Raw genomic sequence first — 23,431 nt, 5'->3', positions numbered from 1 at the left:
AACTAAACCTGAGTGTATTGATTGACCCTCCACTCCTCATTAGAGGACAGTGGTACGATCCAACAGAATGTATTTAAAATGTGTTACCACTAGAGGGCGCATCCCATCCATGTTTGACCTTATTTATTTATCCGTCCAGTGACTTACATTTCAAAAGCTTGCTCTTGGTTTGAAAGTCTGTTTTATGTCATCGTTTATTTGATACGTTTTATGTCACAAAAATAAAAAAAATTGTTGAATCTAGACAGTTGCAAGACATTGATATCATCCCAGTGTCGAGTGAAGAAAAAAGGACCGTGCAGAGCCCTGCCCCCTTCCGGCTGCTGGCTGAACTGCACCACTGTGGTTGGCCGCGGTCCCAAAACAACGAGGCTCGCTCGTCCCTCCTGTCATTCGTCTTTAATCTGCCGGAGAGCTGCTGCCGTGTCGCGCGGCCCCTCCACGGAGAGTGGAACCAACGCGTGAAGACTCGACAGGGGCTCAACAACCGCCCGGCCTGCAGTCTAGTCAACGGGTGTATTGTTTGTAGAGAAATGAGTCAGCGTGACACAATATCCAAGGTAAGCGAGACGTCGCTAACCCGGCTAGCGAGCTAATGCTAACGCGTCGCCGACGCTCAAGGAGCTGTCACTGGCGCCGCGCGCTCATTGTCCTGCAAACATTAGCTTGCGCGACGTCGTGAAACATACTTGTGACTGACAAAAGCCCCTAAATCACATCCGGGCTGTATTTTTTTTTTTTAGTGGTCATAACGTGGCGTTAGCCGGTCCAACTTCGCAGCGGCATCGGCTTCAAGATAGCACATCGTCTAACCTTGACGTGCCATGTCTGCCCCGGTGACATGCATCGAGTTACCGCTAACCGCTCGCTCGTGACCGCAGCTAACGTCAGTGATATAAATGCTCTCCCGGTGTCGCGGGCGGAGGGACTCGTGCTCTGCAGCGGGCAAATGTGTGCAACGTGCCGGAGAGAAACGGACCCGGGACACCCAGGGCCGATCTCTCATGTGTGGATGTCGGCGTGATCCAGACACGACGCCGCGGCGCGGCCGGACACCGGGTCGAGCCCGGGCCCCCCCCCGGGCCATTGTTGTCTGCGCCGCTCGGTTACTGTACCCGCTCGCCCCATCTGTCCCACAGAGACTTCTCCTGTTTGACCCGCTTAGTGCAGACGGCCTGCGGCGTGTGAGAAGGATTAACCCAGTGCTGTACACTGTGTGTGTGTGTGTGTGTGTGTGTGTGTGTGAACAAGGGGTTGGAGATGATCTGTCTCCCCTGATGCCAGCTTACAAAAAAACCATATTGCTATTCGTCCAATATTATTACATATTTAGTAGCTTTTGCCACATTTGTTATCATTTCGTTTGTGTGTCTCGCTTACTAGTTATGCGAAGAACAATAAACACCCTTTTTATGCAAAGGAAGTCCAAGCCTGCATGAGCTAATGGAGGTGGTAAAGTAGTGGACAGCAATATTGGCGCATTCCTGAAAAGCAGCAATACTGATCCAGCTGTCACTCGTAGGATGGATAAGACCTGAGGTAATAAGATGGACGATCACATAAGTTCACTTTAGTGAAAGTGAAGACTAGAAAAAGGGACAGTTTACACTGATGTTTATTTACTTGCATGGAAAGTGAATTGCTGTTTTAAGGCTACCTTCGTCTGTTACCTAATCCCCACAGCTCCGTATTCTTCCAGCTTCTTTGTTTGGCTTCCGACAAAGTCACCCCATCAAGGGTAGTACTCCCGGTCATTCACCCTTTTGAACAGCCTCATCGGTGTGCGTATCACTTATTGCCACCACAACACGACAAGAAGACAGGTTTAAAAAAAAGAAAGAAAGGAAATACAAACATCCTTCCCCTTTTGCAAAGAGCCATGCGTGTCTGTCATCTCTCTTCTGTTATTCACAGAAACATGGAGCTGCATTGTCCCTTGACTGATGCACATACTGTACAACGTTTGGTATCTGAGCTTTCATTCATAAAATGACTCACTAACTTATTTACCAACTAATCAGAGACACTGGCAGCAGTGTTTTGAACTCTCTTTGCTCTTTGTCCTTGTCTCTTAAAGCCACTGGACCCTACGTGCAATTTGTATTTTATTGTCGATATGCAAATAGTCTGGTATAGCAGTTGCTTCAATACCTCATGACAACAACTAAATGCTCATTGTGTTTTTCCAGTAGTTTCTCTACATGTGTATCACAGCACACACGTATTTGATCTTCACATCATATCAAACATTTGATTTGATTGTTTCTGCTTTCAAACTACTACTTGAAATGTCTTTTTGCAACTCAACAGACAAATCTGCACAAAATATTATATATTATATATATATAATTTTTGGAAAACCTCAGTATGCCATTTGATTTATTCAGGAAGAACCAGAGATAGTGAGATACTGCACCACTGTAAAACAACCAGGAAGCACTTTGTGCATCCTGTGCAGGATAGATGCTTGACTTGCGTCAGACAGACAGACAGACAGACAGACAGACAGTTTAGTTACACATTCCAGTAAAAAATGTTAAGGCCTGAATATTTCAAGAAGGAAATGTTTATAGTCTATTACTGGTGTTCTTTACAAAATACCCTGAAATGTTTTGAATGCTGGACCGAAAGCCACGCGTGTGTCACTGCAGTGACCACATCATTCGCCTGCTAAGAGTTAGATAGACGACAACAGGGGAACAGCAGCCAGAGCGGGGCAATGTGAGAGTTTTTTACTGTGCGTAGGTATTTGGGGCCCAGTTGCAGCACACCTCCAGCGAGACAAAGGGTTAGCGAGACAATAACCAGCATACATGTACTTTAGGAAAACATGAGGGGTGTTTATGTCACATGATGACCTGGAACTGTACTTTGAAGTTTTTCTATCTTAAGAACAGAACCACAAAACAGCAGTCAAATAAATAAACTATGCAATATTAACATGAATGGAAAAAAATATTTAAAAAAAGTTTGAATTGTCCACGAACAACCGTTTCCAAAGATGGATGAGTAATCCTATCATGTAGGAGAGTCAGCTGTTTCATGTCTGAAGATGCTTTATTGTGCTCTTGGAATGAGGAATTCTTTACCCTTCTTTTGTAGTGTGGCATTCTGGTACTATAAATGGCTCGCCAGCAGGAGTGTGACTCAAATGACAAAACAAATCCTTGAAATATGAAATGTAAAACCTGTATGTATTAATCCAGCCATTTGAGACTCCTCTGTCACCCAGTTTGTCATGAGGGTCATTCAGATATTTGGGGCATGTATAATATAATATAAAGAATAATAATACACAGTACTTTGTGCAGCAGATCATTGTTAGTTATTTAAACCACAGTAGACCAGACCTGTAAATTGTGTCCAGCGTGTCTGGGGATGAGCCAAAGAATGCAACCCTCCCGTTATTCAGAAAATCTGGTCTAACTGGAGCAAACTGGTTCTCAGTGTAACCAGCTCATACTTGCAGGGTGATGCAGAGCATGGGTGGGTGGGACCCAAATTTCATTCCGCTCCTGGATATACAGTTTCTTTGGCTTGCATGGTGCAATGAGGCTGATGTTGCATCTTTTGTATATATATATGTACAGTACAAATATATATTAGGGTTCATTTACGATTAATTGACCAGTTGTTTGGGCCATATAATGGTTAAAAATGTTGACTGTGTTTCATAAGTCCATTCAGTTACCATTCAACAACAAAAATTTGCATGACTCAAGATTCATAGGAGATGTAGTTCATTTACAAATTAAAAAATAAAATCTTTACATGAGGTTAAAATCATAAAATGCTCAAATATTTCCAGCAAGTACGCTTGGAGTTGAAAAATTCCATAATCTACTCTACGTCTACAGTAAAATACCCTTGTTTGTCTGTAGTTTGTCTGCTCATGTTGTCTGAAGTATGAGCTGACTGATACAAAAGGGAATTAAAACATTTTCTGACGACTGTGCTTTTGTTCAGAATATGAAAACAGTACGATTGCCTGAAGTGATATCTGTATTCAAATCATGAGAAATGTAACCGTGTGATATCCTTGTGTCTTCTCGACCAGCTCGCCAGCTAGTAGTGTGTGACCTGGAGGGAGGGCAAAGACGGCAGAGAACATGGAGCTGTCCGACGGCTTGTTGCTGCAGGTCAACAATGGAGAGCAGTGGTGTAACCGCTGGAAGCATCCGAACGATGACTCGGTAAGCCACAGACCAAGATCAACACTTCATCTCTTAAGCGCTATCACGGGATCAGCATCAAACACCTTGTCGGATCATAGTTTCATATTGCCCTTAGCATTGTATATGCTGCATAGAACAGGCCCCTTTTTTATGTGTGATGTGTTTTTCTTCAACCTTCAATGATTTTTGTTTGAAGGACCGCAGCACCAGCCCCTCAGTGCTGCGCTGTGTTGCCAGCACGTGGAAGGAGGGCCTGCTGAACAGAAAGAGACCCTTTGTGGGCCGCTGCTGTCACTCCTGTACACCACAGAGCTGGGTAATGTTACACCACAGCTAATTAACTCCCAACGTCAATTCACTTACTTGACTCTGGTTCGGTCCAGTGAGAATGTTCATGTTTAAGAGGAAAAGGCATCAGTATGCAGTGGACTGCACCTGTCATTAATAATTTATTGTAAATGTCCATTGATTATTTAAATCGGTTTTGGTGAAACGACCCTGAGAGCTTCTATATTCAAATGTAATTCTAAAGCACACACATGTATTGTTCTTTTACTCAACGCAATAGACTATTAAACAGGCATGTTCGTATATCGTCATAATTATTGATGGTGGGAAAGTCTTTTTTCCACATATTATTATTCCAAGCTGCTCTAAGCTCAGTCGTACAGTTTTCTGGATTTGAAACATTTTAGTTGTTTCCATAATACAGCCAGACAATAGACAATAAGAATAAAAATGACATTAAATATGCCAGTATATGTTCATTCATTTAGTCAATTCCTTAGTTGAAGTTATGTTGATGCTCCAAGTCCCTTTCTTCTTGTTAGCAATCGTTTTTGTTTCTGTCACACAGGAGAGGCTCTTCAACACGAGCATTCCATCTCTGGGATTGCGCAATGTCATCTACATCAATGAGACCCACACTAGGTAATCAAATCAAAATCTAATATGTTGGAGTGTCATTTCCTTTCCAGTGTATTTTGCATCATGGACATCATGAACTTCATGTCAAGCTCATTAGATTTCACATGTCGCTTTGGCGTCCGATGCCCCTCAAATTGCCCCATGAAACAAGAGCAAGAGGGGAAACTCCTCCTGTATAGTACAGTGAATACATTACAGACAGGCGCCGGCCTTTCCTGTGTACAATAAGTCCTGAGGACTGGTCTGTGAAACAGTGGAAAGGTAGATGGATGAATAATTTAAAAAATCTTTGTCAGGGGACACCGGACACATGCATCCGGTGACTGAGCTTAACTGGCAAAACTTATCGAGACACTTTAATACCTCAACCCCTAAAATGTAAACATGAGCTTGATATGAATCGATAAACTTGATTCGTCTAAGTCCATATTCTTTAGATACAAGTACTTCAATGAAGGCATCTTTGTCATCATGCACCAAATTGCAAGGGAATATCTGAAATAGATGTATGTCTATTTTTTATTTTTCTGCATTGTATTAGCATATTAACTGAGACATCCAGGGCAAGACGGGCTGTACTCGATATGGATCAGTTAGTATTGTCCATTTAGTCTAAGACAATAAGTGTTGTGTGAACTGACCTAAACACAGCCACAGTCATTGTTGTGAAAACTAGGTGTGATGGATTTGTCAGCCTGGGCTCCTCGCTGGTTGCCGAAAATGTGTTGAACTACAATGAAATCTGTATAATCAGACACGGCGAGTTAGTAACAGACCGACAGTCATTTGTGTCTTGTTAAGTTATGCCCTTTGTTTTGTGTGTCTGAGAGAAACGGAGAGAGAGGTCTGTTCACAGATTCTCAATCAGATATTCCATACAAAGCATTTAACTATGTGTATTAATACATATTCACACACAGTTTATATGCTTTTCTTCACATGTTCCTTTGTATTCATTGATGTGTGTGTGTGTGCTCATGCAGACAGCGGGGCTGGTTGGCACGTAGGCTGAGTTACGTGCTGTTTGTAATGGAGAGAGATGTGAACAAGGACATGTTCACCAGGAACGTGGTGGACAATGTGCTCAACAACAGCAGGTAGGAGTCGACGTAACATCAGGCGTTCATAGGGGTTGTGGCAAAATTACATTCAGTGCATGTATAAAGTATAATGAATTGATATGAGCTCTGCTTTTTTGATTGTAGTGTGGAGAGTGCTATTGTGACGGTAGCCACAGATCTGGATGCCGCAGCCAGCCAGCCTGGCCAGGAGCACAAAGCTGTTAGTAAAGTGAAGCAGAAGGCCAGGGCCTTCCTCCAGGAGATGGTTGCCAACATTTCACCAGCCTTCATCAGGTGCATTTCCACCACAAATCTCCCCTGAACTGTTGATATAACCAGTAGTTTAAAGGGATGTTGCAACACCATAATCCAACTCTCTAGCCATAATCTAAAACCACAGAGAACATTCATTCTTTGTGCTGCAGTCTGATTCATGTTACCGCAGATCGTTGGACTTCGTATCGACAAAGCTCCAGTTCGGGATTCTTTGTTTCTCTTCTACATGTTCCCTTTTGTTTTTGTCCAGGCTAACGGGCTGGGTCCTCCTGAGGCTCTTTAACGGTTTCTTCTGGAGCATCCAGATCCACAAAGGTCAGCTGGAAATGGTCAAGAAAGCTGCTACAGAGGTCAGTATTAACAACTGTAGGTAAAGATGGTCGACATGATTGCTCCACTAAAGTCAAAACATCTTGATCGCCTGCACTCAGAAATGCTCTGTGTTTATTTAAAAATCATCTGTATCTTGTCTTTACAGCAAAACGTGCCCATGGTCTTCCTCCCTGTTCACAAATCCCACATTGACTACCTGCTCATCACCTTGATCCTGTTCTGTCACAACATCAAAGCCCCGCACATCGCAGCTGGAAACAACCTAAGCATCCCTATCCTCAGGTAAAAGGCCCAGGAAGCCATGGTGTTAAGTTTGATCTGGCACTAAAGTGTATTTCCTCTCTGTGTAAGTGAAAAGACAAAAGGACATAGATCAGAGAGGAATGTCAGCTCAACTTAGCAACTGATGTTATGTTGTGATGTTAAGGGAATTTAAATAGTCAGACAACTGGTCTGACAACAGGTTGCTAACCTGTTTTATCCTTAACTGCCTCAAATCGTACTGCTCTTCCATGGTGCGTGGGTGTTTATGATATAGACCTGAGCCATCTTTACTTAGAACTACAGAAGATTAAGATTGTATGAAATTCTTTCTTAGGGCGGTGGAAGTATTAAACTGTGTCAAGATACAGTAGAGGAAAAATTAAGGAAATTAAGGGAAATAAGGAAAAAGTGGGAGAAAAAAAACAAAAAAACCCACATACTTTCTTTTTCTTCCAGCACTCTGATCCGTAAACTGGGAGGATTTTTCATACGGCGGAAAATGGAGGACATGGGGGATGGAAAGAAAGACGTTTTGTACAGATCACTCTTACATGCAGTAAGTCCCAAGGGTCTAATTTTCTTGTACAGTAAAGTTCGGGTAACTTCATTTAAAAACCTAATGTTTTTTTTTTTAATCATAATATGTTATTGAGTTGTCTTTAAACTTCTCTGCTCTGCTCTGTTTTGGTCAGGCTTGGGTAAAATTACGAAGGACAAATATTTATACTACACATTTTTTTACCTTTCATTCATCCAAAGAATGGTTTTTAAATCAGTGTCAATACAGTGAACATGACTTTTTTTTGTCCAGTCATTTAAGCCTTTTCGAACTATGACAATGGTAGAAAACGTGTTTCCATCCCGATGTGTGCATTAAGCATCTTCAGAAAAGTCTTTTTTTTCTTTTTTGAGTAGACTGCATGAGAACACGAGACTGATTAAAAGTGGAACCTGAACCTTTTGCTCAGCTTTAATATTTGGATAATGTGGCTTAAGAAGCATCTGCTAATAAGAGTAGAACTAATGCGAATGATTATTAATTATGTTAATATTAATGCTGGAAGACTTGGTGGATTTTCTTAATTGTCTATCAGAATTCAAACTTGCTGTAAGTCTGTAGTTTTTGTGAGAGAGTCAAGAATAGTAAAAGCATCATAGTCCAGGCGTTTTCCCTCTGAGATAAGTTTGCACTGTCCCTGTAAGATAAGAGATTTTTCAGCATGAAGACAAAGGCTGCTGTCGATAATGATGACCTACATGTTTTTTCCTACGGTACTTCCTATAGTGCATCACTCATCCCAGCAAAAAGAGCGTATACATTTGTGGAAAGCGAACTAAGATTTCAATCTGTCAGCCCTGTGTTGCTCACATAAATGTAATTAGCCAAACTTCTCCACAGCCAGAAGTGCAGCTCTTAACTGCGGCTGCTCTTGTGAAAGCCCAACCTGAATTTTTTTACAGCTTACTCCAAATGCCAAAGCCTAGACTCTATTTTTGGAAGAAGCATCTCTTCTCAAAAGTGTCTACATAGCGTGAGGCAGCTGTGTACATACTGTACACAGGAGGATACCGTTGCACTACACAGCTTTGGCACGTGCTCTGTTCCCTGCAGTGCTGGAAGATAAGGTGGGGCGGGGGGGGGGGGTTCAAGCTGTTGGTGACCACCGCTTATTTTTAACTTGTATCCAGGCTGCTTGTACAGCAGCTGAACAGTTTTTATTGTTGCTTCACTTCTAACTTGTAATGGACACAATGCTTTTTACACCTAAACGTTTGCAGCAAATTGCACCAAAAGTGTCACGACTTTGTACACACAGTGTTTTTTTACATTTGTCTCACTTCTAACATCCAGTGCCACCATTTCCTTTCCCCTCCATCCCGCCCTTCTCACTCCTATGTTTCTTTGTATCATCCGTCTTCTCTCAGTATACAGAGGAGTTGTTGCGTCAGCAGCAGTTTTTGGAGGTCTACCTGGAGGGCACACGCTCTCGTAGCGGTAAGCCGTCCACAGCGCGTGCGGGCATGCTGTCCATCGTGGTAGACGCAGTACACACCGGGTCCATCCCAGACGTACTGGTGGTGCCAGTTGGCATCTCCTACGACCGCATTATTGAGGGCAACTACAATAGTGAGCAGCTGGTAAGTGCTTGGATGGTGTCTGTTTTCTTTGTCATTAAAAACACACATGCAATATAGTTAATTTATGTAACTTTTGAAATTGTAGCTTAAGGGGTAATTCAGGGAGTAAAGATCTATTTTGGTAGAGTAGCAGGCAAGTGTGTTTTTTGAGACGAGAGTTTTGATTTTTGAGAGAGATGCAAGTTAAAACTATAACTGTCTGAACTCCTCGATCCCTCCAGGGCAAGCCCAAGAAGAACGAGAGCTTGTGGGGAATCGCATGTGGAGTGTTCCGGATGCTGAGGAAGAACTACGGGTGTGTGCGGGTTGACTTCAACCAGCCCTTCTCTCTGAAGGTGACTGATTGCAAATCTCCTGCCACTGGGGGGCTGACAGTGGGAAAGAGGCGGGGTACACCCTGGACAGTTCGCCATCGTCCAGCCATCACAGGGCTGAAATACAAAGACAAACAACCATTGACGCTCACATTCATATCTGTGGTCAATTTAGAATCTCTTATTAACCTAACTTCAATCTGCATGTCTTTAGACTGTGGGAGGAAGCCGAAGTACGTGGAGAAGACGCATATAGACACAGGGAGAACAACCGGGATTCGAACTAAGAACGTTCTTGTTGAGGCGACAGTGCTAACTACTACTCCAATTTGCCGCTCCTGTATCTACTCTAGTGCTATACAAAGACAACTAGTGATATCATGGCCACATATATTACTGGTTAACGAAAAGCTGAAATTATTGGTGTCATAAACAGTAAATGTCAGGTTATTTTAAAATCTCAAAACAGGTTTGAAAGCTTACAAAAATGTCTATAAAGATCATAGCCAACAAACAATTTACAGTGTTTCTTTACAGACTTTTAGTATTTATGAACCTTTTGTCTGTCAAATAAAGGAGTACCTGGGCACCCAGAGAAGCCGCCATATTCCACCACCAGAGTCCCTGGAACACACCTTGATGCCCATCATTATTTCTGCACAGTAAGTGTAAACTTTCCCCTTCTCCAAACCACACAGAAATCTTCATCTGCCTTTGGTACATGGACCAACAGGAGTCCCACCTGAAACATCAACATCCCTGGTGTCCACACTCGACTTCCTCCTGCTGCTACCTCGCAGCAGGGTTTGTTGTCTGACATCTGAAAACAGCAATTGAGTTAATCAAAAGGGGTCACTCGAGTTTAGCGCCGTCCCTCCATAGTTATATAATGTCAGCCCAGCTTTTTCCTCCTCTGTTCCTAGTCTTAATTTATAGGCTTTCCACATTGGCTTCCTCGCTATGCTTCACTTTCAGACTGTATAACATTTTAACTTTTAAAAAGAAGTTACGTAGACACCACCACAATCCTGTAATGTTTACTGTAAAACTAAGGATATATTATGCTGAAATATTCCTAGACCCAAATCCTATTCTGTCAATTTTACTCTTGTTATTCAAACTCCTAACCCGCTTGGACCCACTATCAGTAACTGAAGTATTGGTAAACAGTATCGTAGCTTCATGCTGACACTGATACTGTCAAATAGTACGTCCACAGCACTGTCCCTTCCCAGATTGGTTTGGAGCAGTGCAGGTTGTTAAAAACCCCTTCAGCCCTTTGGACACAAACTGCATCCACTACTATTTCATTAAAAGTTCCAGAGAGCAGGTACAGTATAGTAACACATTATTTACAGCAGGCTATCATGTCTTGAAAATATATGACATGTTTGGTTGAAACATAAGGCCAAGAGAAAAAAAGTGAGGAGAAACAGCCTCAGGAGGTTAATGGTAAATTAATAATCACATTTATGGCAAGATATCAGCTTTAACATCAGCTCAGATTAGTGTTTATTTAAAACACAAGGATTTTTGATGCTCTCCCATCTACAGTCCTGCCACATTTTCTAAATTATGAATTCGATATTATATTTTGAACAAACTTCTACATAATGAGTGAAATTAGCTGTTGTAGGCCATGAAAACCCCCTTAAAAAAAAAAGTATGTATAAGTTTAATTGTTTCTATCATTCTTTCAGGCCTGAAGCTCGGCTGTTTGAGGGGCAGGGGGAGCAGATGAACAGAGAGCTGCCTGATGACATCTTCAGACGACAACTCATCAACAACCTCGCCAAGCACGTCCTCTTCAGTAAGTAAATTCACAATCACACAGATTGTGATTACTCCTTAACAGGGACATTGTTGTGTCTAATATTTTGAGTCATCACAAATCCACCAAATTGCCAAGATAGGCTTAAAGTAAAAATCACATCTCACGCATTAAAATGTCAGAGCACATGGTTCCTGCTTTAGGAGGCACTCCTCTTTTATCCTCTCTAAGCACAAAGCTCTTCTTTTCATCTCGTGATAAAGCTGCACCTGCTTACTGGAGCAAAGGCAGCCCTCGTGAAACACTATCCATCAAACTGCCTCCTTTTAATTGAAATCCAACACAGCGCCGCATCAGTCCATCCGCTTCACATCACTCTAGGCGTCTTTGCCCCTGGGTAGCACCACAGAAACTGGTTCCCCCCAGCTAATTCAGCTGCACTTTTTTTCCACCCTCCACCAATCACAGAGCCTCCAGCTGGATGGCATGTTGTTTTTAGCCAATGAGCTGAAGGGGAGGATAGAGAAGCAGCAGAGGGGAGGAATGCAGTACCAGTGCTCACAAATGTTTTACAACTTGAACTATGCTAAGGATGACCAGAAGTAACCCTTGCTCTCTCACACACACACACACACACACACACACACACACGCACACACTTTAATAATTTCTCTGTCTGTCTAATAATAAAGTCAGCTCGCCTGGATTTTTTTTTTATATCTGTGTTTCTTGAAAAAAATTCATTCCTAATGATACCTAATCAAACAAATCTAGTTTATTGAACATTGTTTTTAATTGAGATGTTTTAAACCTGTAAGCTGGAAACTGGATACAATTCCATAAATATTATAATATGTATAATATTTGTGGGAACATGTATTCATCTTTGCTTGAGATTAGAGCTCTACCATCTTCCTGACATTACTCATTTGCAAATTTTCACTGCTTTGATATTATCTTTGTGTGTTGCTAATGATGCCGTCTTTGTATCTTCATCACAGCGGCTAATAAGTCATCAGCGATCATGTCGACCCACATTGTTGCCTGTCTGCTGCTGTACAGACATAGACAGGTAAGTCTGACTGTCTTTCATTTCCCCTCTATCTCCTGTAACACCCACCATCACACTTCCCTTTTTTCTTTTCATGCTACCTTCATTTCATGAAGGTGATCCAAATATCAAATACCTCTGCATTGTAGTAAGAGGACCTCATTCTTCCCGCCTCTGCTCTTACTGCCTCTGCTCTCACTGCCTCTGCTCTCACTGCCTCACTGCCTCTGCTCTCACTGCCTCTGTACATTTATGGTGAGCCTCTGCCCCCTGCAGGCACACGGATGTAAGTGGTTGACAGTGGGAAAGCACTAGCCGAAATTGTTTTCCTGTGCTTAGGAATTGGCCGGAGTTGCATATAACAAACTTAAGCTAATTCTAGGCCTTTGTTGTACTGAATCTTGGTTTATTCTGCAGACGATCCACATCTTTTTTTCCTTTTTTTTTTCTTCCTCGTTGCTCCAGGGTGTGGTGCTGTCAAAGCTGGTGGAAGACTTCTTCAACATGAAGGAGGAGATCCTCTCCCGGGACTTTGACCTGGGCTTTTCAGGGAACTCGGAGGATGTGGTCATGCGTGCCCTCCACCTCCTGGGAAACTGTGTCAACGTGACCAGCAGTGCAAATCGCAACGGGGAGTTCACCATCGCACCCAGCCAAACTGTCCCAGCGCTTTTTGAGCTCAACTTCTACAGCAATGGCCTTTTCCACGTCTTCATTTCTGATGCAATCATTGGTACGTTAAGTTTAGTTTTTAGTTATTGTTCGGTGTTCACTCTGGTGTATCGCTGAGCTGTGTCACTAAGCTTCAAAAAAACTTTCAAAAAATGTTATCTCCTTCAGATAACTGGATGTGATTGAGATTGTGAGTTAGAAAGTTTGCTGTTCGCTTCATTAATACGAACAGTGAGACGCTAGGTTTTCGAGTGCCTGTCGGTTACAGTTTTTACTCTACTAAAATCTCTGTCATCATTTGTCTCCAGCCTGTAGCATCCTGTCACTGCAGCGTGAGATGGTCGCGGAATCCGAGTCCGATCACAAGCCTGGTAGTCCCTGTAGCCTCCTTCTCAGCCAGGAGAGACTCATCCGCAAGGCTGCTGGGTTTTCCCACTTCCTTATCAACGAGGTGACGGTGGCACCTGTAAGTCCTGGCTCTTTGTGAACTGTACATACTCGTTTAGTCAAGTAGTGAGAAATTAAGTGGGGAAAAACAAAATCCTTCATGTCCCTTGTTTGGAGAAAACTGAAACTGTTTTGTGAAATTGGCTTCATGCGCCACAGAGAAGCTGGTTTTAAGATTCTCTCTGAGAATGGTTATTGATTATCGATATTACTATGATATTTGATCCAACAATATCAGATTTGACGAAATGTGTCGCTGACAAAGATTTTAACATCTAAATCTTTTCCCTTTGTTTCTTGTCCTCACCGTCCCACAGCCATGTCAGACTATTTACCAGGTTCTTCATGATGCAGTGACCCGGCTGATCCAGTATGGAGTGCTCTACGTAGCAGAGGTCCGTTTACATGCTCAAACCTCAAAGAAATGGTCGTAACCACTGTGACTTGCATTGGAAGTTTGACTCATGCTGAACATCTTGGGAAGTGCTGTGTTTAGATGGTAAAGATGGTTCTTTGTTTGTGTGTGTCAGGAAGAACAGGAAGAACTGAGCCCCAGCCCCACAGAGGAACCTTGGTCCAAAAAGTTCCCCGAGCCCCTGTCCTGGAGAAGCGACGAGGAGGACGAGGACAGTGACTTTGGAGAGGAGCAAAGAGACCGCTACCTAAAGGTCTAATTTGGAAAGACTAATTTAATATGTTTTATTAAAATCACCACTATGTTCCTTTCAAACTGCACTGATCCAACAACCTCCAGCCACTGAATGTCTCCGTTTTTTAATTTTTTTTATTTCTGTCAATCAGGTGAGCGTTTCCGCTGAGCACCAGGACTTCTTCATCTTCCTTCAGCAACTGATCAGCCCAGTACTGGAGGCCTACAGCGGGGCTGCGATCTTTGTCCACAGTCTGACTCAGCCCATGGCTGAGTCTGACTACACCCAGCGGCTTTTCAGATACCTGCTCACTCGCACAGAGAGAGGAGTGGCTGCTTACGGTAATAATTAATTTGGATCAAAAGACTGTAATATGAACAGTCCATTGAGAAAAATGATTCCAAAACTGTAAATTATCTGCATAGTCCAATGAAATAACTACTCACGTTGCAGTTTCTAAGGTATAATGGAATATCTGAATCCCTTGTGATTCTATTTTCTTCAATTTCAGGCGAAAGTGCAACTCATTACCTGATTAAGAACACAGTGAGGACATTTAAAGAGCTCGGGGTAAGTGTGTGTTAAATTTATGAATGTTTTTCCAAAGAATAAATTAAGCTTATTAACACCAATCAAAAATGTACTACATAGTTGGTGTTTTTTTCTGACAGTTGTTGAAATGCGCTGCAGTGTTTATAAAGTCGGGTGTGTATGGCATGCAGGTTCCTCCAGCTGGATTTAATGGTTCCTCCTGGGTTGTAATTTTTTCTGTAGGTCCTCAAGGAGAGAAGAGAGAACAAGGTGACAACTCTGCAGCTGAGCAGCACCTTTCTACCTCAGGCCAATCGGAACAAACTCCTGCAGTATATCTTGGGGTTCGCACTGCTCTGACCGAGACCCCCTTCATCCCAGCGCAGACCCCCAGGCTCCTTCCACTTAAGGGCTTCTACTGGTCACTTCTAAACAATCCCAGGTGCTACTATGTGGAGCGCTTTTACCAGGAAGTGCCTTCACGCAAGAGCCACTAACTGTTAGCCGTTAGCTGGAAGAGACTTGAAGCCAGTCTTCCCTTTTTGTTTGTCTATGACTCCCTGTCTTGGAACTGTGCAGCTGACGAAAAACACATATATCGTCACTTTGAAGAGGTACGTCTAGGAACCGTCCTCTCTTTGTGAACTTTTCCAGTGATGTGAAGTGGTTTTCATATGGTCAAAATTTTAAACGATCAGAAAATACACTGAAGCAGGTTAGTAATAAAGAATCACTTTTACGGCAATCTGAACAAGACAAAGCTGCCTTTCGTCAAACTCACAAGCAAAATATGCATAGAAAATAATGGTAAACATAACCAACAACGAAGATGTTTTTATGTTAACTTTTTGGCTTGTTTGTAAAACTGCTGTATCATCGCCAGTGCACTCCGTTATCATACAGTAGAAAACATGTCAAAATGTTTTGATGATGAAAACAAATTTGTTGTACATAGGCCACAAGAGTAATGTCTCACTTGCAGTGCATTCAAATACATACACTCTGGTGTCATCAAATATAGCAAGATATATGAAAAAAATATAAAAGATTTGCTCACTCCTTGGAGATATAGTGATCCTGCTAAATGTGTACATATCCAAATTTTCATTTACAGAAATTGTCTGTAAAAACCTAAATTCTCCATAAAAACAACTAATTCATTCTCCACAGTTTAAAACAACAAGCAGTAAACAAGTTCAACTATTTAAACAATTTAAAAATCTAAAATCACATGCATCTATATTCAATTTCATTCAAACGACTAATATCCAAGGGAATTCAGTCACACGTTTCATCTGAGGTTTTGATTAAGAATGACTTTGATCTTTGTGTATGTGCAACATTTTTTTTGGTTTTCACTTTTCAATGAATGTTACACAGCACTGCTCTTAAAAATGCTTAATACCAGCCGTCACGTCGCTTACATTTCAAACGCAACAAGCTCAGAAGCTCTTCGGTCGTACTTTTCAGGGACGGCCTTTACAGCAGCACTGCTGAGAGAGCAATGTTGGTCTAAATGTTGGACATTTGTAAGACAGAGTAGCTGCATAGTCCACTGTATCATCCTTGTGAAGAGTAGGTCAGGTCTGTGAAAGTTAGATATTAGTGAGAACACGCAGTTGCACTCTCGAGGAACCTTATTTTTAAGGAGGACAGGCTGCTGTTAGAAGCAGTGATAATACTGTTGTCCGTTTTCTCCGTTAAAATAATGTTTCACTTCAGTTTTTTTGCCACGTTTCTCCGACCTTATTTAAAAACCATATTGTAAAAATGTTGTTCAAACACTATTTTTTTAAGTAGTTCCTGATAATTAAAAAAAATTAGTTCTAAAATGCATGTAAAAAAAAAATTTGTCAGGCACGCTGTAAATTAAAAACTCTGTGGTAACAGAATGCTTTGATCATGAAAATTTAAAAACTACCACAGTAAATTATGAGTGGAGTCAAAACCTTTTAGTGGAACCTTGCTGCACAGTACCAGTGCATGTAGCTGCAGAAGTTTTCCTGTTGAAAGAAAAAAAAGAATAAGAAATAAAAAAGTTTGTAACACAACAGGTTTAACATCTGACTAACGATGGTGTTCAAGTGAGTGCAAGCGTGGCTGACGTCATGTGCACTCAGCTGATATGAAAAGAAAGGACGCGTGTGTTTGGAAAAGTCAAAGGAAGTCTGATGAACGGAGGTTACTGCTGACCCAAATCTCAGAATGATAATGTGAAGAAAGTGGGAATGTGAGAAATCAACATTGGTGACAATGGTCGACAACACTGCTTGTTAAAGATTAATTTAAATCCTCAACTTACAGCTTTATTTAATGTAAAAACTGCGTATTTTCATGCAGTTTGTCAAACCTGTGTAGGAAATAATAACCGACGAATGAAAGAGGGTTTCACTTGTTTGCGGATTGGTACATTACACCAACATGATGTTTGAAGAACAGAAAAGTATGTGATTTAAGTGGGAATGTGATATCAGAGTACACAAAAGGCTGAAACCTTTTGACATTTAAAGCATTTCTGAGCCTGAAATCCGCAAGTCCCCCGCAGCGAGGGACCCCTCCCCTCCGCCAGGACAAAAAACACTTTACGTACTGTACTGCACGTTTCCTCTGGTCGCCTTTAATCATCAACACTTCAATGTGAACTCTACTTAACCTGGGACTTGTATTTTACAGTCTAGTGTGTGCATAATGTTGAAGAGCATAAAAGTTGTTTGTGTAGGCGATAAAATGTGTTACCTCCTGAATGTAGTTCATCAAAGGTCAGTGAGATATTGCAGAATACTCAAGACGGTACAGGTGCGATATCATTTTTATGAACTGCTCCTGAGGGTTGTTGAGACTCAGTGCTACTGAAGCTTCATTAACAACATCCCACTACAACTAAATGTACAATTTTGTAGAATTAAAAAGAGACAAAGAAAAAAAGACCTGAGTCTGGGGAGCAGGTGCCTTTGTAATGCACTGTTGTTTCTTTGTTGTGGTTTTTTTTTGGTTGTTGTTGATGTTGTTGTGCATGTTAACAAAGAGTATTTCATGTAGGAATCCAAAAGAACGTTGTAGGTCGTAACTTAAAAAAAAAAAATACACACAAGTGCAGAGAACTTGTGGTTACTATAAGAGCTACTAGAGCTACTAAAAACAAATTGTTTTTTTGTTCTTGCTTTTGGAAGACAAAGCACAATTGGCATCATCATATTTTGATTTTGAATAAATTAATGATAGATTAACAATGGTCTCTTGTTTGGTGTTTTATTTTTGGGGGGATGGGACAGAAAATGTTTTTGATATTAGTGTTTGGTGTCTTTAAGGTTTGTCTTTTTTCAAGCAGAACCCGGCATGGGCCAAAAGTGTTGTGGTGTTGGCTCTTATTATTCTTTATGAATGATAGATGTGGCGTCTAAATATTAAACTTATTTCAGTAAGTGTAGCTGTACTTTTAAAACATTTTCAGCACATTTTAGTAATAGGGATTATAATAGTAACTGTGATAATCTTAGTCACTATAATCATGATAGGAATCTCTACACTTAAAAATTGTCTGGGAGCAAGGTGGTCCTGATTTCAGGCGAGCATTACTCCAAAACCCAATATGAACAAAAGTTAAAAGCGCAAAACCTAAAGTGCCTAAAACTAGTTCCAAACTATTGTTCATAGAAATTAAGTTGAATACATTGTGACAGACAAGAGCAGTAAATACTCTGATTTTTAAAACGTGGTATTTGTGCTTGATAAAATATGGAATAACTGTGGCCGGTGGATAGAGCAGGCACATATATACTGCGAGGTTTATTCCTCGACGCAGAGGTCCAGGGTTCGAATCTGACCTGTGACGATTTCCTACATGTCTTCCCCCCTCTCTCTCCCCTTTCTCACCTAGCTGTCCTGTCAAATTAAAGGCGGAAAATAAATAAATAAATATGCCAAGTGATCAATCAACTGATTGTTTCAGCTCTACTCTTCACAGATCTATGTAGTTCCTCTTTGGCCATAAGTCGGTACATATCAGGTTGAGGAGGGGAGGCTGACTTGTTGGTCAAGCCCATGGGAGGACGGATCGGGGATATATTCAGGACTGAGACGGAAGAAGCCACTGTGATGATGAGGACGAAAAAGAGGAGACAACTTTGCATCCTTCTACCCAACAAGCAGCACCTGGACTGTACCGTCGGGGTGAGCGACTTTTAAAGTCTGTTTATCCATTTGTTTTATCGTATTTAATCCAAATGTGTCACTTGGAATGAACAGAAATTATTTATCCCATATTTACTTTGCCACTTGTTTTCCGGTCCGCAATGCAAGAGTCAAGACATTGGCATTTAATTTGGTTGAATAGGGAAGGGCTGTACTTAAATTTACCAAAAATTGTAACTGGTGTCCAATTTTTAAAAAACATTTTTTGTGCTAAGCAGAGTTGAACAGTATTTAAAGCAGCAAAATTCATATAATCTGAGTTTCTCTGTTTTAAGGGAGGATGGTTCAACTAATGGTTAGAACGCTTGAATGCTTCAAATCGGGGCATATGTCATAATTCAACAATGAAATGACTGAATATGCAGAGAAAATAAATGAATAGCTGATTTTACAGTATACAAGGACAAGGATGGCTCCATTGGACCAAACAACTGTCTAAGGACCTGATGATTAATCAAATGTGAAAAATGTTGTTAGCTCTTGTATATCTCTTGGTTGTTTGTTGTTTTTCAGGTAAAAGCCAGAGGCCGTGAGGTGTTGAGCAGTGTGCTGGGGCAGCTCCGCGTCAGCGATCTCCACGTCTTCGGCCTGGCTGTTCTCAGAGGTCAGTCGGTGTCTGTGCGGGAGGTCCAGTGGAAGTGTTTTCACTTCATTCACTGTGGAATGCTGAAGAGTAGGGAGGCTGCTCGTAATAACACTCATTGTCCTATCAGCCTGTGACATTGTTTGACAATAATAATTTCTAATTTGATAAATCCACTGTACACAACATCATCAATTGTCTGTTTAATCTCTGCTCATTGACGGTGTATATTTTCTCCTCAGATAATGAATATCTCTTTCTTGATTTGGACCTGAAGCTGAGCAAGTACTTTGGCAAAAGATGGAACAAAGGCTCAACAACAGTAAGTAGTTGGGGTTATTTTTATTAGTAGAGAACAAACTCTTAAAATAAGCAGTATTCCTTTTTGACTCCGCTGAAATATTTATTCCACATTTCCAGGTCCCATTCATCATATTTCTGAGGGCGCAGTTCTACGTGGAGAATGGGCAGCTGATATCGTGTGTTGTTCTCTCATCAGCATCTTTTTCTGCAACATATGCCTCTTCGCGGTGTGCCCTCTTCACAAGCAGCTGCGTGACTACTGTGTCTTATCATCATGTTCCGTTTGACATTTCATCAGCTGCCACGTGATGACGCTCTCCAAAAAAAACGATGACCTTTGTGATTTGACCTCCCGTTTGGTGTCTTCAGGAGCGGCAGAGTGCGGCAGCTCTACTACACTGAGCTGAGGCAGAAGGTGCTGCGCTCGCAGAGCCGCCAGCAGGAAGCTTTGTTCTTCCAGCTGGCGGCTTCCGCGCTCCAGGCTGAGGTCGGAGATCTGGAGCAGGGAGAGGGGAACGAAGAGGAGGAAGAGGGAAGACGGCGGAGAAAACACAGACGTTACTTTCTTCCTGAAGATTACTTCCCCACCTGGGTAAAAAAAAGGAAATAAATAAAGTGCCAATATTTGGACTTAAACTTGAAAATCACATTGATTTCATTTGTGTGTGTGTGTGTGTGTGTGTGTGTGTGTGTGTGTGTGTGTGTGTGTGTGTGTGTGTGGGTGTGGGTGTGAGACATGTCCTCAGCTGATAAAGCGTCGAGGACGAGACTTCCTGCTCCTGCACTGCCCTGTGCTGCACGGTGAACTGAGAGGTGTGTCGCGCGGCCGGGCGATGCTGCAGTTTATCAAAGAGGCCGGCAGGCTGCAGGATGGACCGCTCACTTTCTACAGGATGAGACGGGTCAGATTGAACCGAGTCACACTCAATGATCTATTAACTCACTGGGAGGAAGAGAAAAAAAACAAACAAAAAAACAGAAATCCTGTAAAGAAGCAGACTAATAACAAATCTGGTGGTTGTCAGGGTGCGTTTGTTGTTGGAGCCTATTCAGGAGTATTAGACAACGAATGTACATTCATCAAAACACAGGATCTAGTCTAACTATGACGACACTCACATTTACCCTTTGCTCATGCTGAGTTTTCATTTTTATGCATATTTAACTGGGGAAACTGCTGCAGCATCTGCAACATGTTACCCGTGCTTTGCATATGAAAACTCTGCTTCTCCATCTGTTCTCTTATGCGCAGGAGAAAATTGAGCTGAGAAGTTCGATCCTTCTCGGCGTGGCTGTGAAAGGAGTCCACATTTATGAGGTGAGTCCTCCTCACTGACGCTCCGTAGAGTTGGGGCATTCGTTTTCGCATATGCACATTCACTGTAGACGTTTCTGACTTGTGGATGTAAATAACCTCTCTGGAACTCTCTAAAATGTATCAATTTACTCATGAATAATTTTTACTTTTCTCAAGGAGGTGGGAGGGAAACTGTGTCTACTGCATGATCTTTCTTGGGCCGACGTCGATCGCTTCACTTTCCAGGTTCTGTCCCAGAAAAACATTCACGTAATCATGCATGTCTCCATCTGTACAACATCAACTCCACCTCCGCCTCTCTTTTTTTTTGAGCCCCACCTTTTATCCCGCTCTCCAGGGTAGCCGCTTTGTGCTCGCTGCAGTCGGGTCTCTGTGTCTCCCTAAGCTGGTGTACTACACTCACTCGGCCTTCCACTCCAAACACGTGCTGAGGCACCTCAGCGACAGCCACCGGCACCACATCAACACCAGAGATGCAGTCGTCTACATCCAGCAGCTGGAAGACATGCAGGGTCGGTAGGCTCACCCCACTCTGCTTTAAGACCTGAAGACTGTCTTTACGATACCTTATATCCATGAGGTATCAGCCCCTATATTCAGGGCCAAAAGAAAGTTACTGCAAAACTCGACAAGATCAATTTCAGACACACCAGGAATTGGACTTTGGTTTCTTTAAGGCTCCCCTCAACAGGTTTTGTTATTTCAAAAGTAGTGTGGGACCCTTAAACCCGTTTTCTTACATAATCACAACTCAGAGGTGTACATTTTCTTTTTCTTGCTCTGTATCTGCAGCGAGTCACTTCTACAGAGAGGCCTACATCTGTGACACAGCATGCTTGAGACAGAGGCTTCAGAGCGGCAGCCTCACGTCCTCCATGTCAGACTCCAGTGTTGCAGTGGGAACAAGAACAGCCTGGTCCAAGGAGGAGGATGAGGAGGAGGAGAAGGAAGATGAAGGCTCTGTCACAGGTCAGCTGAGTGGAGATGTTGCAGCGCTTCATGTTTGTCAGCTTTTTCCAAAAGAAAACGAAAAAAGACACCTTTCGATTGTGATTATGTAAGAGAAGGGTTTAAAGGTCCCACGTTATTTTTGAAATAACAAAACCCATTGGGACGAGGCTTAAAGGAAAAAGGATGAATGATAACCCCCCAAAAAATACAGTGCATTGAACAGTTCGAGCTGCTGAAGTGGTCAGTTATTTAATATTTTAAAACAAGCCTTGCCACTTTGACACATTTTCTGCTCGTGGTTGTCCATGTGTTTGCGTTTACAGTGGCAGAGCTGGAGTCGTGTGTTGACGAACAGGAGGAGGTTTTTGTTGATAACCCAGCGGAGGTGTCCTGGCTGGCTGAGCTGATCCACGGCGTGTCTGTCGATGGGCCGCTAGTGTTACCCTCTTCTTGGACAGGTTAGTCCAAAAAACAAAACAAACATAGACATATCGGAAAAAAATTTGGATCTCCTCATACATCCCATATAATTATTTGTCCTCTTTCATGTTCAGCTGTCACCACGGAAATGAAGCAGGTGAGTAAAATGTAGATCTTTCTCACTGATCATTTCATTTCAGTCCAGCGTCACAGGATTCAGTGTTTTGTCTGCTGATCTTTTGCAGGTTCTGAGGACGAGAGCAGATGAAGGGGTTTCTGTGGACTAATGTTCAGCCAACAGTTAAGACGAAGAAAAACGATTTTTAAAATGGCACATATTTTTAAAGTTTTAATGATTTCATGCTTCCTCGGATTACGTTAATGCATTGTTTGAAATATGATTTAAAGACAGAAATATATACAATTTCTATAACTAGATTTAACTTAAATTTTCCAAATGATACGCAGTTGTTTGTATTTATTATTTGTTAACTTGTATCCTCAATATAAAAACAACGAACAAGATCTGGTGTAGGAACAGATTTTTCTTTTATCACCAACTAGACATAATTTAGCAGCTAGTTATTATATATAGTGGATTATGGTAAATAGGTTATATAGAAATGGGTAATAAATATAAAATAAATATGAAACTAACATAACAGTGTTTTGTTCCCTTTGGAAGTGTATTATTGATGTTGCTCAGTGGTATGAAGTTATGTGGAAATGATTTGTTTATACTGTTGGTGATATATTGTATGGGTTTTTTTCTTTTCCTTTATTGGAAACATCATTAACATTTACATGAAGTATTTCATATTTATGGTCGATTAATATCAACTAATAAAGACATAGTCATTTTAGCCCTTGTATAGTTTTCTTTTACATATTCTGCTTATTTCTGAGTATTCTGTTTTTTGTCCACATCATAATTATGTATTAGTAGTACTTGGAGTTGTACTTTACCAACATTTATAAACAGTTGAACTGAGAGGATAAATTATGTGACCACATGCCCCCATTAGATTTTTATTGTGGATTGCTTTGACCCTGA

The 23,431-nt window shown here is 41.7% G+C and overlaps 2 protein-coding genes across 3 annotated transcripts; both read left to right on the top strand.

Moving 5' to 3' along the window:
• Positions 1-331: 331 nt before the first annotated feature.
• gpam (glycerol-3-phosphate acyltransferase, mitochondrial) lies at positions 332-17,843 on the top strand. The gene is made up of 21 exons (XM_035612824.2): positions 332-560; positions 4,058-4,193; positions 4,372-4,491; positions 5,032-5,105; positions 6,086-6,199; positions 6,308-6,457; positions 6,690-6,789; positions 6,918-7,054; positions 7,493-7,592; positions 8,963-9,175; positions 9,397-9,510; positions 10,066-10,151; positions 11,190-11,299; positions 12,262-12,332; positions 12,777-13,044; positions 13,292-13,449; positions 13,748-13,825; positions 13,961-14,098; positions 14,232-14,421; positions 14,592-14,650; positions 14,855-17,843. Exons 2-21 carry the CDS (start codon positions 4,110-4,112, stop codon positions 14,969-14,971), a joined length of 2,481 nt encoding a protein of 826 aa, XP_035468717.1. The 5' UTR covers positions 332-560; positions 4,058-4,109; the 3' UTR covers positions 14,972-17,843.
• Positions 17,844-18,628: 785 nt separating this feature from the next.
• On the top strand, positions 18,629-23,240 carry LOC118287532 (FERM domain-containing protein 6). Of its 2 annotated transcripts, XM_035612825.2 has the most exons (13): positions 18,629-18,781; positions 19,316-19,406; positions 19,628-19,707; positions 19,806-19,864; positions 20,058-20,280; positions 20,435-20,590; positions 20,941-21,006; positions 21,163-21,231; positions 21,344-21,518; positions 21,799-21,975; positions 22,281-22,415; positions 22,512-22,534; positions 22,623-23,240. In XM_035612825.2, the coding sequence occupies exons 1-13, from the start codon at positions 18,653-18,655 to the stop codon at positions 22,662-22,664; spliced, it is 1,425 nt and encodes a 474-aa protein (XP_035468718.2). In that variant the 5' UTR covers positions 18,629-18,652; the 3' UTR covers positions 22,665-23,240. The 2 variants fall into 2 exon arrangements, with proteins under 2 accessions (XP_035468718.2, XP_035468719.2); XM_035612826.2 differs by lacking the exon at positions 21,799-21,975.
• The last annotated feature ends 191 nt before the right edge of the window (positions 23,241-23,431 follow it).

This window comes from Scophthalmus maximus, chromosome 16 (genome assembly GCF_022379125.1).
Source record: "Scophthalmus maximus strain ysfricsl-2021 chromosome 16, ASM2237912v1, whole genome shotgun sequence".
NCBI classification, from domain to species: Eukaryota; Metazoa; Chordata; class Actinopteri; order Pleuronectiformes; family Scophthalmidae; genus Scophthalmus; species Scophthalmus maximus.
This window is presented reverse-complemented; position numbering and strand designations above follow the sequence as displayed.